We start from the raw sequence: 14,210 nt of genomic DNA on the forward strand, positions 1-14,210 counted from the left end.
GGTGTGTGTGATTTGTCATTGTTTGAAATGTGTCAGTAACCATATTGATATCTGTCAGTCCTAATCAGATAAGGATTTGTATTGACCATATACATTTGAACAAACTGTTCATGTAAAACATACATATGCAAAAAAATTGCCTTCATGTTTTCACATAAAAAGTTATTTCCAAGGCAATTGTTGACTTTTTCAACATACTTGAACATGTTCATATTTGAGCAAGCAAATCTGAGCAAGCTATCTGATACCGGTTGAAGTGCCTGCAGATAAAGATGATACACTACAAACATATCACAAATTAAATTAGCTTTTTCAATCATTTACTCAGGTATAGTATTGATTGATAGCCTATAATATTACTGTACGGAAAAGGTAAGGACACCATTGGAAAGAAAGAAAGAAAGAAAGAAAGAAAGAAAGAAAGAAAGAAAGAAAGAAAGAAAGAAAGAACACTGCAATGGCCCTGAGTCACTTTTACTTAAACACATTCATGCCTCGTGATTTAAACTCTATCTCCTGGCCAGGAAAGAAGGGGGAAAAGGGGAAGGAAGGAGGTGGTGAGCTGGGTTCAAATAATAATAAACCCCACAGCTCCAATTCACCAGAAAGACGTAAAAAGATAACCACATCCCATGATAATGAATCCACTACTGAATAATAAACATGAACCAAGCTGTGAATAAATAATGACGTCACTGATAACAGCAGTGCCTTGAGCCTACTCAGCAGACCACATGGTCAAAATTATACTACTTTAGATGGGTATCTGAATTATTCCATGTCTGGGTTTGGATTTCCTTTAAACAGAGCCGTCTCTGAGAGTGTGGAGGAATAGGGGGTGGGATGATTGACACTGAAAGCCTGTTCCTAGCTTTGGTGCTATTGCCAGTCAGGCTTTAATGCCTGATTTTTTTCACACTAACGGGGAATGAAAAATCCCCAATAACAATATAGAAAAAACATTCTGGGCTCATGAAACTTATTCATAATTGTTCAAGAGGCCCTGCTCATGCAGAGCCATGAACCAAACCCTGATGAACTCCATTGATAAGAGCCATCTCAATAGACTTGGGTCACAGACAGTTTTGTTCTCATTAGCCTTAGCTAATTAGCTATTCTTAGTATACCAGTAACTGTGAAGGGTTTCTGAGTGTACTCTGTGCTTATTATTCAGCCTCTAAATATAGAATTGTCATCTTTTTCTGGCATGTTATCATGAATTTGAGACAAGAAATGATTATGAATGTTGACAACAGCAAATATAGCAGTGTGTATAGTTCCAAATCCTATAGGTTCTATCCTCAATTACAGAAATCACATTTTAAGTTTGAGGATAACTGTAGTGTATTACAACCAGGTTCTTATCATCATCGCTCATTTGTTCATTTCTGTTGTGAAAGCACTGTACAGTCACATGTGAATTGTTGAGTTCTATAACATAGTTGAACAAGCAGCATTTGATCCTCTATTAAACAGTGCCTGCAGGTAAAGGTGATATACTTCAATTCTATGGCCTGCCTGCTCACCCACCCAGCAAATCCACTTGTAAATCATTCTCATCACCTATGAAACTCTCCATAACCTGGCTCCCTCCTACCTGACTGAACTTCTCCACCCTGTGGAGACATTTTTGCCATGTGCTGACAACAGAAGACACACCTGGTTATGATTTGAAATGGATGAGCAATTTAGATTTTGGTTTCCTATCAATCAATCAATCAATCAATCAATCAATCAATCAATCAATCAATCAATCAATCAATCAATCAATCTATCCATCCATCCATCCATCCATCCATCCATCCATCCATGTGCCTACCTGTCGGTCTATTTTGTGATGACAAAAACGCTAAGCCATAAGTTTGCTCTGCCTAACTGAAGAAGTGTCAATACATTTGCTCCTTGCTTCATTGCTCAGATGTCTAAGGCAGCACACCGCAAGTCAAAGTGGTTTACCAGCAAGAATCAGCATAGGACAACTAACATTACACTGTCAGTTTCAGTGTACTGTCCGTCAGAACAGTGAAATATGTTGTCTGCTGGAAGACTGCCTTTACACATGGAGGCATTTCAGGCATTTAGACAAAGGTAAATTTACAAGAAACACAAAACATACATCTATGATGAAGCTCACAGAACACTTCAGTTCAGCTAATTCGTGTCTGAATGTTACTTTTGAATTAATCACTAATTTTGCAAGTAAGTCTCTTATCTTTTTACTTCATGTGTTAATCTTAACTGTTCTTTATTTTGTATTTCTGTAAGACTGTAACTACAGCTAGCTGTGCTTGAAGGGGTTTGTTTGATTTATGATTATACGTAGATACACATTTCTGCCGTTATTCAGCTGTTTGCCACCTTTGTATGTAAATCAACACATATTGCTTTTATTCCATTAATTCTTTCAATTGATAACTGAATAAAAATGGTAAACATGAATTTTTTACATTCTATGAGGAGTGAACACCTTGTCCAAACCTTCAAACTTAAATTCCCAGTTGACAAAAATAGCAAGCAATTAATACTAATCACTGCAAGGTATTAAGTCCAAGCCCTTAGAAAAAAAATTAACCAAATATTTCTTCTTCCATAAAGGGCTCAAGGCCAATAAGTAAATGAGTAACAAAATGAAAGAAAATTTAAAAATGTTTTTTTTTCCCACTAACAGTCAGTTGTTGTCCAAATTAAGATTGCATTGCTAGGTTGACCATAGAGAACACCAGGTCCACAGCAGCCAGTTGTCAGGGATTAGGTAGGTGCTATAATTGCCAGAGAAAATCCTGTGCTTCATATGAGGTGACATTCACCCGAGTTCATACACTCATACAAGGAGCAGCCTCTCCACTCTGCACAGCAGTTTTTCGACCTGTACAAACTATTTGATTTGGACAGGTCAGATCAAATTAAGCGACAGAGCTAACAGCAGCCACAGTGAAAGTCAGAAGCTGGGTGTCCAGTGTATGGACCCTGACAAGGTTCACTAATTGGGTCCATTTTCATTTTCATTCAGCAGTGAATGTGATGATCCACTGTGACTTTGGGCCATGTGATAACAAAGCAAATCTACACTAAATGCACAAAGTAATGACAAAGGTGTTTAACTTACACTGTAGGGCTACAACTAGGGTTCTGGAAGGTGTTCCGAAAATGTAGTGCTTGGACTCATTTATCCAGTTATACTCCATCCATTCATCCATCCATCCATTTTAATTACCTGGACAGTGGGGAGCAAGAGGAAGATGGGGACAGTTCTCCAGAGGATAAATGACTCCATCTTCATCCAGGTTTTCACCCAAACAGGGTGTCACTGCAGCAGGGGGAATCCCAACCTGTACAGGCAGTGGTCACATCAGATCAAAATGTATCTGCAGCATCACACTCTTTACTGACACCACATCAGGTAAACAAAGATGGTTACGATTTGTTCACAGGGTCAGGTTAAGCCACTATCAGGCTCCATGGCTAAACTGAGGTGTGGGCCCATTTGCCTGGTTTGAAATCCTGTCCTTAGAATAGAATAGAATAGAATAGAATAGAATAGAATAGAATAGAATAGAATAGAATAGAATAGAATAGAATAGAATAGAATAGAATAGAATAGAATAGAATAGAATAGAATAGAATAGAATAGAATAGAATAGAATAGAATAGAATAGATCAACTTTATTGTCTGCCTCAAACAGTGACAGAAATTCTCCTTTGACAAAGCTCCAACAATAAATGCAACACATATCAAAACACACTTAAGACACAAGCTCACAAAGCACAGACGTCAAAAGGAAATTTTAAAAAGAAACAGCAACCGATAAAGAAAATACATGTATTGATCAGTGTCTTATTTCATTTTTTCAGGGTGGTTATTGCAGTGGGAATAAAGGATTTTTTTTACAGTTGCTTTTGTGGGCCAGTGGGACTTTGTAACGTCTGCCTGATGGAAGTAACTGGAAGGAGTGATGGTGGGGTGGCTTTCCTGATCACAGAGCAGTTATACAGTTCAGAGACATGGGTTTGTGGTAAACCAATGATTTTGCTGGCCTGATAAACAATACGGGAAAGTTTTGTGTTTCGTGGAGAGGGAGCTGCCAGGATGAAATGTTGAATGTGAGGATGGATTCAATGAGTGAGGTGCAAACCAGGGTTAAAATGACTCTGCTGACATTAAAAGTCCTTAGTTTCCTCAGCAGGTGAAGGCACTGTTGTGCTTTTTTGTACACCGAGTCAGCCTGATTCGTAAACGACACGCTGATGTTGATCTGTCTTCCCAGATATTTAAAAACTTCAACGGAGTGCTGTCCGGCAGGTGAGCCACCAGAGCCATGTCGTATTTAAAAGAGTCATTCCTTCACTGCTACAGGAGATATTGTTGGTGTGCACAGAGAAGAGAATGGGGGATTAAACACAACCTTGAGAGACATCTGTGTTTAACATCAACTTTCTGTATTTAAAGCCATTTAAAAGCACCTGCTGTGGCCTGTCACATAAAAAACTCTGAATCCATGGAATCAGTGTGGGGTGAACCTGAAAGTGTGAGAGGTGGTGCAGTAGGGTGTCTGTGTGGACAGTATTAAAAGCAGAGGAGAAGTCCATGAATAAAATCCTGGTGTGGAGGTGTGCAGAGTCCAGTTGTGTGGTGACAGTGTCTAAAAGTGTGAGGTATGCATCCTCTACTCAACGTTTTGCCTCATAGGCAAACTGAAAGGGGTCCAGTTTGTGTGACAGCATGTCTGACAGTCAGTCCCCTACCACATGCTCCATGCATTTCCAAAGCACAGAAGTCAGGGCCACTGGTCTGCAGTCCTTCAGCACTTTAAGGTGAGTTTTTTTGGGAAAAGGATGATGGTGGATTCCTTCCACAGATTAGGGACACATCTGGAGTCCAAAGGGAGCTGGAAGAGCCTGGTGAGGACACCACCTAGATGAGTGGAGCAGTCTCTGAGCACCTTGCCTTTCAGCTTGTCAGGGCCAGAGGCCTTGTGTGGGTTGACTCTGCGTGAGGTGGAGGTCACCAGCTGCTCGTCGATGGTGAGGGCCTCTTCTTGGTTAGAGATGGAAGGTGGGCTGGTCCATGTGATTGGCGTGCTGCTGCTATCAAACCGGGTGAAGAAGGTGTTGAGTTGTTCTGCAAAGGATGTGGGGTCTGGGCAGTTAACCGCTGCAGGTTTTGGGGCTCTGTCACTCATGATGTTTAACCTCTGCCATGCCTCCCTTGCATTTCTTGAAGTCAATTTCTGTTACACTTTGTTTTCATAGTTGATTTTAGCCAGCTTCACCATCTTTCTAAACTCCATCTCCAGCTCCCTCATCCTGAGCTTGTCTCCTTCTAAGAAGGCCTTTTTCTTTTGGACCAGGCAGATTTTCATGTCCCTTGTCACCCATTTTTTATTGTTTGGATGTATTGTTATTTGTTTGGTGGGACTGACAGTGTCCTCACAGAATAAAATATTAGATGTCAGCACATCTGTCAGCATGTTAAGATCATCATCGCAGTCATCATTTAAGTGTTTCTGTTGCCTCATTGTTTCAGACTCTGATTATTTTTTTTTTTGTTATGGGTTCACCTGTTTTCAGTTGTGATCTGTATTTTGGCAGCTGTAGGATAACATTGTGGTCAGAGCATCCAAGAGGTGGGCATGACTTGGAGATATATGCAGTAGAGATATTTCCATAGCATAAGTCCAATATTTTTTGCAGTCTGGTGGGAGTTGTGACAGGTTGCTCCAGATTGGGCAAATATGTGGTGATGTCATCACCATCTTATTGAATAATTGTGAGATGATTGGTCAAAGAAAAGCAAATTACTTTTTAAAGATCTCGTTCTATTATAAAATGAATTGACAGATATTATTATTATTATACTGACTTCCAAACTAAGTTGATGAAGCTTCTCAGTCGTTCACTAATGAAGAGAAATGGTTAGAGATTCTTACACTAAGGAACAGAAGTGAGGGCACCACTGTGCATTAAAACTTAGATGTCAAATGATTCAAAATTGTGTCACCTCTCAATTACAGCATTATTTCTCATCAGAACAGAATTTCGCCATATAAACAATTAGAATAAGATACTTAAGAAAAAATATATTTAAAATACATGCCCCATATCAATACTTGATGTCAACCCTTATTTTTGATGACAGACTCAATCCTCCTAGGCATGTATAATACTAGTGTTGCACACATTTCTTCCAGTCTTTAGAGACTTTTGGCTGTTCCTTGAAGGACAGTTGTGGTGCTATAACTTCTAAAAAATAAACCAACGGTGTTCTACTGGATTCAGCTCATGAGACATACTTGTCCAGATCAGAAATAATTTAATGATCCATGTGGATCAATAAAGACTCTTGTCCTTAGAGTCATCTTGTCAGCCAGTTTATCCAAAGGCATTCATGGTGTCATCTCCCCATAACTCTGGCACTCATGCAGCACCATATCATCACATAAGCCTTGTGCCAAGTTCTGTTTGTCAGAGCTCGATTGGGAATGTAGCTCACTGTCTTGTTACATCCTTTTAGGTGGATGACTATTGTGGCTCTGATTAGTGGCACTATAGCTTGTTCTATCCCTCCTGATTACTGCTGCAGCTGTTTTCACTGATTTTTACCTGCATCCTTTCCATCTTACTGAAGTCTCAAGATCACCTTTGTCAGTTCCTCTGATAATTCTTTTCCATGAGGAGCCATGATGTAGACATACAGAAAATCCACCTATTGGTCCAACATTAAGAAAGTTCTGCTGTTTAAGGATCATTTTATAATCATGTTTATGTGTATTCACTTCTGTTGAACTGAGTTTCTACTATGGGGCTTTATTTTCACGACAGACTCTCAAATGTTTTTCTCTTGGATTGTACATAAGTGGAAACACACAACCTAGAAATAATGCAGTTATTGAGGGCCAATCATTTGACACTTAAGTGATACTGTAAAGGAGATAATCTTCTTTTCTCTGGTTCACATGTTTGTGGTTCTGTCTCTGTGGATCTTGACACTGTTTCTTTTCAGATAAATTAACTATTTCAAACCATCTGCGCTTGTGTTGAATCTTGTGAGTTTCTTGTGTTTGTTTGTTTTTATCTTGCTTTTTTACACTTCAGAGATGAAATATTAAATGAAAATCTTTAAGTGCCCAACATCTCAGACGTTGGTATGTGTTCATTTACAGAACCATTGTGGATATTGCTCCTTCCTATTTGTCTTGTCTTTTAACAAAGAAACTTGAAAGTCACAATCCCCAATCTATGGATACTCTACAATGTTTTGACTCCAAAGTACTATCTGAACTGGGCCAGAAAGCACTTCGGTGTTGAACACCTAATGCCTGGAAAAAATTACAATCTCAACTTCAAGCCCTTGTTAGACTGAATGAGTTTAAAGCTCTGGTGAAATCATTAGTCTACCTTGTCTGTGTGCAAGTGTTACATGTGAGCAAGTTTTAATTTTGTTAATTTTACCTGCTCCTTGTTATTTTTAATGTGACTATGCTGCCTCCCTCTTGACCAGATCTCTCTTGTAAAGGAGATCTCTGATCCGAATGAGACTAACCGGGTGAATTAAATTCTAAATAAAATTTTAAAATATATATATATTAATGATCAATTGACTAGACTGATCAGTAAATGAAATTACGCAAATAATTCATGATTAGGCCAAAGCCCTCTTGAGACAGTAACGTGTGTGTGGAGACTACAGCAAGTTGTTAAGTTTCTAAACGTGCAGCTCCGTTTATGACATCAGCAGCGTGGAGACCTGACAGGGCGAGTGTGGAAATAACGCGTCTTGATGCGGCATTATCTGCAGATGAACGGCGCTGCTTCCACTCTGATGTGTGCTTGTCTGGGCTAAAATAAACCTTACCTTCTTAGGGAGAGCTCCTGCTCACTGTGCGCTCATACGCAACATCAGGTATCCGACAGTCCGACTAGCACCGATCCTCAGAGCCGAACACACACGTCCCTGATGGAGACCGTGGGGATGTGGGACAGATCAACGCCCTGGCTCGTCACCGTGTCTCCGGTAAAGCGTCTCCGAGCTACTGGCGGTGCGCAGCCCGTCTGCCTCCCTCACGCAACTTGGGACCCGAGTCAAGTTGGAAACACATAAGCAGCCTCCGCTCAATACTTTCAAAATAAAATATCTGCAGACATACTCCTCGCTTATGCATAGCTTCTACAGTCATGGAAAAAATGACTGGACCACAGTTGTTTTCTTCGATTTCTTTTTTATTTGCCTGGTACAACTAAAGGTACATGTGTTTGAACAAATATAACAATAACAACAAAAATAGCTCACAAGAGTTTAATTTCAGATTTTCTTTCAGGTTTTCTTGATAATAACCAAAATCACTTAAGTTCTTACATCAGTTGCTATGGCGTTGTGCTGCCAAAAACAGTGATTTTAGGCATTTCATGTTTTCTTTTCTGTCTGTTTTAGACACATGATACACACAGGAGTTAGTACTTGATTGCATAACCATTGTTTCTGATGACTGCAGTCATGCATCTTGGCATGTTCTCCATCAGCTTCTGACATTGTTCTGCTGTCACAGCAGCCCATTCCTGCTGCACAAATTCAAACAAATTTGCTTTGTTTTTGGGCTTGTTATTCTCCATTTTGGGTTTGATGATTATACCCAGGTTTTCAATTAGATTTAGATCTGGTGATTGAGCAGGTCAAGGTATGGTTCCAATGTTCTGGTTCTCCATCCAGGCTGTAACTGACCTTGCTGTGTGGCAAGGAGCATTGTCTTGTTGGAAAATCCAGTCATTGGAGGCAGGAAAGAGTTTTCCAGCTGATGGAAGAAGACTGTTTTCAAGAGTAGCCCTGTACTTGACCTGGTTCATTCACCTTTCACACATTTGCATTTGCCCTGTTCCACCCAGACTGAAACAACCCCAGACCGTCACTGATCCAACCCCCATGTTTTACTGTTTTCTATTTTTTTTCTTATGTATTTTTACTCTTTTAACCTTTCACCATTTTACTTATCTTATAGGTCTTTTATTCTATCTTACAGTTTAAAATTTTTAGTTATTTAACTCCAGTGTTTCCTCAGGGGGGTCCTCCACACTGGGGGCTGTGTCTGGTCTGCTGCTGGGGGTGCTGTCCATGGGTCCCTTCGGCCCGGCTGGTTGGGGGGGGCTCCCCACCTCGGTGTGTGTGTGTGTGTCTGTGCATGTATGGGTGTGTGTGTGGGCGTGTGTATGTGTGTGTGCTTCTGCAGTTGTGTGCATGTATGTATATATGGAGGGAGGGAGGGATGGGTTTTCTTGTTTTTAATGTTTTTAACGTTGTAAAGCACTTTGTGTTGCATTTTTTTAACTGTATGAAAAGTGCTCTATAAATAAAGTTTGATTGATACTGTAGGGACAAGACAGTCTGGTTTGTAGGCTTCTCCAGGCTTCCTCCTAACCAGTAAGTTGACCGTCTCCATTGGCAGGTCTTTTTTTTCTTTTGTTCTTTTCTCTCTCTCTCTCCCTCGCTCTCTCTCTCTCTCTATCTATCTATCTATCTATCTATCTATCTATCTATCTATCTATCTATCTATCTAACTATCTATCTATCTATCTATCTATCTATCTATCTCTCTTTGTTTTTTTTTTTTTTGCAGACGCACCATGATGTAAGATGTCCATGCACACGGTCAGTGGTGTTTCAAAGATGGAAAAAAGAAGGAGCAAGGGTGGTACACAGAAGGCAAGAATTAAAAAGAGGAAAGCTCTGGAAACAGATGCAGCGAAATGTGCTGAAATTGGAGACTTTTCACTAAAACGAGCTTGCGGTTTGAAACAACAAATGAGGACAATGAAACAGTTTCAGCAAGATGTTGAACTTTGCAAACCACTGTTCAAGTTAATTAATTATCAAGTGAATGAATTGTGTGGCGTTGTGACATATAACATAACATACAATTTAAATAATAGTAAGATGCAACGCCACATAACTGGGAAACTTTGTCTTGTAGCCCCTCAGAGTTAGAAGAAAGATCAAGCACCAAGCAGCAGCCATGAGCCCATAAGTCCAGAGTGGGCAGGTAGGATTGCTCATTGAGTGAACATTATTAGAATTAATATAATGAAGAGTATGATATAGACCTGCCCTTTATGATTCAGCACTACATTAATGAAACTGACATGAAATGATCAGATGGCTTTGAAAAAAGGGGAGATTTATGACCATTTTTAAAATGTGACTTAGTGTCAGAAGCAGAGCCAGGAGCCAGTAGTGCTGAGGGGATTGTTCCTGTCAGTATGAAAAGAACAGGTGAGCTGTTGTAACAGAGTGTGTCAACACGCAAGCATTAGTTCCAATACAACCACTTTCTACGCCCAAACGATAGCAGTGACCCATTTTATTTTTTATCATTAAAAGTAAGACAGTGAATACACAAAGCCCACAATTGAAACGGAATAGTATGAAAGTAATATGAAATAAGCCTGCATATCTTGCCATTGAACATGTCTTCATTGGTTAAGTCAGAATGTGTTTTCCATATCAAATGTGCTGAAGCCTTACGGATTTTTTTTTTTTTTATTATTGTGATACAGGTGCAGGCGAGTCTTGGGAAACTGGAGGAAGTGTGAAAGGGAAAGCAGAGTCTATTCAGGTACTGATTAAAGAGGCAGCAGCTCAGGAATGAGCCAGATGAAGATAAGTCGGTTGATAGTTTTGATTATTTTGTCACAGGATGTATGTACATACATTCTGATGCTGTAAAGAATAGTGTTGGAGATTTGCCCTTTAACTCATGTTCTCACATTTGTGCAATCTAAGTTGTAAAGGAAATGTTTCCTTGCAGAGGAAAAAGAGATGATAGTGTTATTAGAAAATGCAACACTTTTCATCTTATTTTTTAAATTTAATGTTTCATATTTTTATTTATTATTTGATTACATTTTAAGAACTGGATATCTGTGAACACTTATTTGAACAGAATATAGATTCAGATATTGTTGAAAAGGATGTGTTGCAAAGAATAATGTTGGAGATGTACATTCATGTTGAAATAAATAGACAGTGTAAAGCAAGCCTTACTTGCACTGAATTGGAAATATTTTAGAAAAATACACTGAATTACAAGGCTTTACAAAACAGTGCGCTATTGTAGACTTAACATGTAAGGTTATAATTACATGATTTTTATAATAATAGGTCATGATCTAAAATAGGCCGATCTGAGGCATGAAACTCCAGGGCTGAAAATGAGTTCCACTCCTGCTCTGCTTGTGATCCCCAGCAAAGAGTAACCAGGCTTTCCCCTGCCTTTTGTTGATGAAGGGCTTCTTCCTGCCCTGTGTGACTGCAGACCAGCTTCTAGAAGTCAATTTCAAACTGTCCTTGCTGAACAAGTCACATTTCTCCACACTGGCCGTTCATTTTTAAGGTCCCTGAAGGTCTGACGACAATTCCTGACGCAGAGTAGATGAGTGCATGGTCATCTGGTGGGTAGAAAGACGTTTCCTGACGCAACCAGCTAGCAATTTGGCAGTACAATGTTCGACTTGTTTTTGTTTTTTTTTTTTGCTGTAATGAACGGCTGTCTTAGAGGTCTTCAGTTTTTTCGCTACCTGTCTCTCACTCATGCAAATTTCCAGCAGTGCCAAGATGGCTGCCTTTGTGGATGTAAATAATTCTTTTGTTTGAGGCATTATGTGTGAGATGACAACTTCTGAGTTGTGCTATGGCTTGAATGTCAGAAGGAAACCACTTTAGGCCTTTGCATGTGCAGTGCTGCTTATGACATTAAATGGCCTCAAAAGTGGAATTTACAAAAGGTCCAAAAATTGTTAGTGCTGACAAAAAATAGAGGACTAGACAAAAACAAAAAGGTACAATGTGAAAATAGAACTAAGAAAACATTCCTATATGTTTTTCTTACGTCTATTTCAGTTCTACTCATGGGGGTGTGGTGCAAGAGTCATGAGACGACAAAACTGTCATTTTTGAAGAATGAGAATGAATGAGTGTGAGCTTTTCAGCTATTTTAAGTGAGCAGATCATTTCAGAAACTGGTCACCATCATTACTCTAACATAAGCACTGACTTGACTTGTCAATACAGTAAGTGCTAATTGTTGGGGTAGTCTTGCTGTCCTCTCGTGTCAAAAATCATCTCCAGTCCACAAAATAACCATTTTTGAAGAATGAAGAGGATTTTCTTGTGTGAAGAAGTCATTTATATTACCCTAACTTGAGCACTGACTTTCCTGTTGAATTGAGTAAGTGCGACTTGTTGGGGCAGTTTCAAGTGACCCAAGCAACATTGTGAATTCTGGATGTCCTTGAATGTGAGCCACTCTCAGACCACCTGAAAGGAGCCACTCATGATTATTGTATTCATAAGTGCTTCTCTTTGGGGTTGTCTTGGTTGTGACAAAGTTTCTTATTGGTCATATTTCTGCCAAGGCCTTGATTTCCGTAGAGGAGACAACACTTTACAACCAACACAATGAGAGTTATTACTAAAAATGTGCTTTTTGTGGATCATTTGATGGCATCAACATGGTTATTAACACAACCCTAACAGGAGCGCTGACTCTGTTTATCAATGCAGCAAGTGCTTCTTGTTGGGGTAGTGTTTTTGACCTCTGCATCTGAACATGCATAGTCCTGGCATTTATTTGAAAACCACATTTAGAAATGTACTTCAGCTTCATTCACGTTCAGTGACACATGCTGTTTGAGGAGCCATTTTGAGATCTACTTGAATGTCCATGTTGGATTTAGTGTTCTTTTAAATCTGTCTTTTCTGCATTGCTCCCAGGAAATTTGACTGGACATCCACCTGGAGACTTTCCAAAGGCAACAAGTTGCCTCAGGTAAGCTGTCCTCTATTCCTCTGAATTCATATTGCTGTCAGTAAATTTTGATTGTGATCCAAGCAGAAAGCAAGAAATGGCAAGAAGTTGCTGCAAGTCACCTCACTGAAATGTTTTTGTAATCTCATCAAGGTCTAATGACCCGCATTCAAAATGTGATGGTGGTCGTTTGGCCACTATGGCACAGTCGTTAGGCTGATCAATACCTGGACCATTGAAACTTTGTGCAAAACAAGGCGGGGAAGTAGTGACATTGAGTATTTAAGATGGCCAAGTCTGTTCAGCAAACACCACAGTGGCTGTGATGGAGACACAGCACAGAAGACAGCACAAGTATTCATGTGGACTATGGAAGAGGTGAGTAAGGAAGACTGCTCATTAGATGTCTGTCTCATTGGCCCAACTGCAGCATTAACTTGACTTTGAATTCAGTAAGTGCTTCTTGTTGGTACGGTTGTACATGACAAATGCTCTGGACTGTAACTGAACATACATGTGATGTGTATGACATGCAGATCAACTCAAAGGGAGACACTCATGGTTCTTGTGTTCATAAGTGCTTCTCTTTGGGGTTGTTTTGTGTGTGACTATTTTAAGTGAGCAGATCATTTCAGAAACTGGTCACCATCATTACTCTAACATAAGCACTGACTTGACTTGTCAATACAGTAAGTGCTAATTGTTGGGGTAGTCTTGCTGTCCTCTCGTGTCAAAAATCATCTCCAGTCTGCAAAATAACCATTTTTGAAGAATGAAGAGGATTTTCTTGTGTGAAGAAGTCATTTATATTACCCTAACTTGAGCACTGACTTTCCTGTTGAATTGAGTAAGTGCGACTTGTTGGGGCAGTTTCAAGTGACCCAAGCAACGTTGTGAATTCTGGATGTCCTTGAATGTGAGCCACTCTCAGACCACCTGAAAGGAGCCACTCATGATTATCATATTCATAAGTGCTTCTCTTTGGGGTTGTCTTGGTTGTGACAAAGTTTCTCGTTGGTCATATTTCTGCCAAGGCCTTGATTTCCGTAGAGGAGATAACACTTTACAACCAACACAATGAGAGTTATTACTAAAAATGTGCTTTTTGTGGATCATTTCATGGCGTCAACATGGTTATTAACACAACCCTAACAGGAGCGCTGACTCTGTTTATCAATGCAGCAAGTGCTTCTTGTTGGGGTAGTGTTTTTGACCTCTGCATCTGAACATGCATAGTCCTGGCATTTATTTGAAAACCACATTTAGAAATGTACTTCAGCTTCATTCACGTTCAGTGACACATGCTGTTTGAGGAGCCATTTTGAGAATTGGATTTAGTTTTCTTTTAAATCTGTCCTTTCTGTATTGCTCCCGGGAAATTTGACTTCACAGCCACATGGAGACTTTCCAAAGGCAACA

General features: G+C 39.7%; 1 protein-coding gene across 6 annotated transcripts in view; it reads right to left on the reverse strand.

The window, feature by feature from the left end:
* Positions 1-8,071, reverse strand: part of adamtsl3 (ADAMTS-like 3) — a 139,656-nt gene extending 131,585 nt beyond the window's left edge. For 3 of the 6 annotated variants that reach the window (XM_055012681.1, XM_055012672.1, XM_055012677.1), the window contains exons 1-2: positions 7,853-8,069; positions 3,215-3,329 (exon numbers count right to left, since the gene is read on the reverse strand). In XM_055012681.1, coding sequence (XP_054868656.1) covers positions 3,215-3,280 — 66 coding nt within the window. In that variant the 5' untranslated portion in view covers positions 3,281-3,329; positions 7,853-8,069. Of the gene's footprint in view, positions 1-3,214; positions 3,330-7,852 lie in introns of all 6 variants that reach the window. The other 3 variants (XR_004846184.2, XM_035941926.2, XR_004846185.2) reach the window with 2 other exon arrangements.
* Between the last annotated feature and the right edge of the window lie 6,139 nt (positions 8,072-14,210).

Source organism: Amphiprion ocellaris, chromosome 1, assembly GCF_022539595.1.
Source record: "Amphiprion ocellaris isolate individual 3 ecotype Okinawa chromosome 1, ASM2253959v1, whole genome shotgun sequence".
NCBI classification, from domain to species: Eukaryota; Metazoa; Chordata; class Actinopteri; family Pomacentridae; genus Amphiprion; species Amphiprion ocellaris.